General features: G+C 42.0%; 1 protein-coding gene across 1 annotated transcript in view; it reads left to right on the top strand.

Annotated features, from left to right (window-relative positions):
• The window catches only part of LOC123502939 (histone H3.v1-like), a 23,114-nt gene extending 20,049 nt beyond the window's left edge, over nucleotides 1-3,065 (top strand). The window contains exons 4-5 of the mRNA XM_045252232.1: nucleotides 2,883-2,945; nucleotides 3,009-3,065. Coding sequence (XP_045108167.1) covers nucleotides 2,883-2,945; nucleotides 3,009-3,065 — 120 coding nt within the window. The remainder of the gene's footprint in view (nucleotides 1-2,882; nucleotides 2,946-3,008) is intronic.
• The last annotated feature ends 667 nt before the right edge of the window (nucleotides 3,066-3,732 follow it).

Here is a 3,732-nt window from a genome sequence, read left to right as displayed (position 1 = left end):
ACAGGGTGAAAAAAAACCACACAAAACAAAAATAACAACAACAAAATACTAATACAGAGAAAACAAAACATGAAAACACAAGAAAGAAGGAAAAAATGAAAATAAAAACATAACTAATAATTTCCTTTAACGTAAATATATACTAATTCTCACTCTCTCTCTCTCTCTCTCTCACACACACCTTCCCCTCACCTGGACAACTACCACATATTCTCTTCTTGCCCCTTACTAAGCAATTTCAACTCCCCTCTTGCTCTTTCCCCTCCCACCACTACAGCTTCCCCTCTTTCCCCCACCAAGCTTCAAAACGTTCCCCTCTTTCCCCCCACGCAATCTCCTGAGACTTCCCCTCTTTTGCCGCGCCAAGTACAGCAATGTTTCCTGTTTCCCCTCACCTAGGCTTCTTCCTCCTCCTCCTCCTGCTTTCTTCCCCTCAATACTAGATGCCCTCACCTTTTTTTTTTTTTTCCTCCTGTCAATAACAATTTGATTTTTTTCACCTTTTTCCCCTCAAGTGGTTTCCTCATTGACTTTTCTTGCCTTTGAGTGAATGGTTGCATGCTATCTCTCTCTCTCTCTCTCTCTCTCTCTCTCTCTCTCTGTGTGTGTGTGTGTGTGTGTGTGTGTGTGTGTGTGTGTGTGTGTGTGTGTGTGTGTGTGTGTGTGTGTGTGTGTGTACGTGAAATTTAATGGTTGCATGCTCTCTCTCTCTCTCTCTCTCTCTCTCTCTCTCTCTCTCTCTCTCTCTCTCTCTGTGTGTGTGTGTATGGTATTCAATTCTTCCTTTCCTTTTCATTTCTTGATCTATTTTCCTTTCTTTACTTTATTTTTCTTTCTTTCTCCCTTCTCTCTCTCTCTCTCTCTCTCTCTCTCTCTCTCTCTCTCTCTCTCTCTCTCTCTCTCTCTCTCTCTCTCTCTCTCTCTCTCTCTCTCTCTCTCTCTCTCGTGAAATTTAATTGGCTCTGAAACTAAAAAAAAAACTTGAATGTGATTGGTTTTTGTATTTTCCTCCTTGATTTTAATTGGACGATGTATTTATCTAAGTGAATATGATTGGCCATTGTATTTGTGTACGTGCATTTCATTGGCTCTCGATTTTCTGTGCTCGAATCGGATTGGTCGGTTTGATCTTCAGTAGGATTCCTTGGCATGGGATTGGGTAGGAGAGGAAGAAGCTCAACTCGCCACTGGATTAGGAGAGCCGCCCCCCGTTTGTTGATTGGTTAGTTAGAGCGCTGACTGGCTTCATAATTGGTCAGAGAAGTGGTGATGGGAATGCTAGTGCTGGTGGTGGTGGTGGTGGTGGTGGTGGTTCTGAGGGACTTGGTGTGTTGTTAGTGGTGGTGGTGGTGGTGTTGTGTGATGGTGATTGTGGTGGTGGTGAAATGAGGCAATTGTGGTGGTTGTGGTAACTGTGGTGTGAAGAACGGTTAATTGTGGTGATGGTGATGGTGGTGATGATGTGACAAGTAGGAACCAGGAGTCAAATTCGCCTTTTTTTTTTTTTTTTTTTTTTGCTCTTGGCTGGCTTCCCTCCTGCATAAATAAAAGATAGTGATGAAGGATAAATGTAATAGAAATAACAATGGTGACAGTGGTGATGATGGTGATGGTGGTGGTGTAGACGAAAAGAGGAAGAAAAGGAAGGTAACGATTTGAAAAGCATATCAACTTGAAATTAAAGGCGAAGAGAACAGAACAGACAGGAAAATAAATATATAAAACTATTTTCTATTAGTCATGAGAATATAAATTGTTAGTTCTGTTTTACATCACACAGACAGACAGACAGGCAGACAGACAGACAGACAGACAGAAAGATAGACAGACAAGAGCACACGACCACTGCTTCCCATGACAGAGAGATAGACAGCCATACAAACAGACACTCAAACAGACAAGCACACTTCAGACAGACAGACAGACAGACAGGAAGAGAGACAGACAAACACACATGGTCCTACACACAGACAGACACATATTCAAACACAAACACACACACAAACCTGAGTAAAACAAACACAGGTCTTTAAAACTAGCACAAACACTCAAACACACGAAGGAAAACGAAACACCACGGATATTTGAGGACCAATATGACAACGATGGGAAAATTCGCTCACTATCTTTACGTTTCGGTCATACATGGGATTTTTTTTTATTTTTACTTTTTTTTCTGGCGGTTTACTGACGTGTAGCGCCTCGAGTGTTGAAAAAAAAGGAATGGAAAAATATATATAGCACACACACACACACACACACACACACACACACACACACACACACACACACACACACACACACACACACACACACAGATACGTAGGTACATAATTGAAGGGGGAGGAGGAGGAGGAGGAGAAGGAGGAGGAAGAGGAAATGGAGGATGGAGGAAGAGGTCATTGGCACAGAAAAAGAGGAAAAGAAAGGAGAAAGAGGAGGGAAGTCAATGATAAGGACAAGGAAGAAGAAGAATAAGAAGAAAATAAAGATGATAATGATGATGATGATGATGATGATGATGATGATGATGATGATGATGATGATGATGATGATGATGATGATGATGACAATGATGATGATGATGATGATGAAGGAAAAAAAAGGAAAAAAAACCACCACCACCACCACCAACAACAACAAAACAACAATAAAAACAACAATAACAACAATAACAATAATAACAATAATAATAATAATAATAATAATAATAATAATAATAATAATAATAATCACCTTTCCTGGATAATTTGGTATTGGTTCTCTTCAGCGTGGGAGAAGTTTTGGTTGGGAATCAGTGGACGATGAGCTAATTAGTGTAAAAATACCTCAATATCACGGTAAGACGCAGAGCTTGATTAATTGGCAATTACGGGGAGGAGGGGGAGGAGGAGGAGGAGGAGGAGGAGGAGGAGGAGGAGGAGGAGGAGGAGGAGGAGGAGGAAGTGGAAGGAGTAGAAACGAGAAGATGAAGGGTAGGAGGAGAAGCACATATGAAGGAAAAAGAGAAGGAGAAGCAGGAGGAGGAGGAGGAGGGGGAAGAAGAGGAAGAGGGGAATGAGTAGAAACGAGATGAAGGATAGAAGAAGGAAAAGAAAGACGGGGGAAGCACAAATGAAAGAAAAGGGAGGAGGAGGAAGAGGAGGAAGAGAAGGAGGAAAAGGAGGAGGAAGAGGAGGAGGAGAAAAAAAAATTACTGCACTGATGATAATGAGAAGAGAAAATAAACGGAGGAGGAGGAAGACAAAAAAAAAAAGATAGCGGAAGAAGAGAACAAAAAGGGAGAGAAGAAGAACAAAGAAAGAGAAAGAGAGAAACAAAGCACACAGGAAAACAAAGAAGAGAAATTAACAAAAAAAAGTGAATAAAAAGTAACAGATCTGACGAGAGAGAGAGAGAGAGAGAGAGAGAGAGAGAGAGAGAGAGAGAGAGAGAGAGAGAGAGAGAGAGAGAGGTAAAGCAAAGATCATGCGTGGTGAAACGAACTGAGACGAAGCGAGAGGAAGCGAGGAGAAGCAAGAAGAAGCGAGGAGAAGCGACACGAGCGAGAGGATACAAGACAAGCAAAACAAGCGAGACGAAGCAAGAGAAAGCGAGATGAAGCGAGAGGAAGCGAGAGGAAGCGAGGAGAAGCGAGATGAAGCGAGAGGAAGCAAGAAGAAGCGAGGAGAAGCGAGACGAGCGAGAGGATACAAGACAAGGAAAACAAGCGAGACGAAGCAAGAGAAAGCG

Source organism: Portunus trituberculatus, chromosome 13, assembly GCF_017591435.1.
Source record: "Portunus trituberculatus isolate SZX2019 chromosome 13, ASM1759143v1, whole genome shotgun sequence".
NCBI lineage: Eukaryota > Metazoa > Arthropoda > Malacostraca > Decapoda > Portunidae > Portunus > Portunus trituberculatus.
The sequence above is the reverse complement of the archived record's forward strand: the minus strand, read 5'-3'. Positions and strand labels throughout refer to the sequence as shown.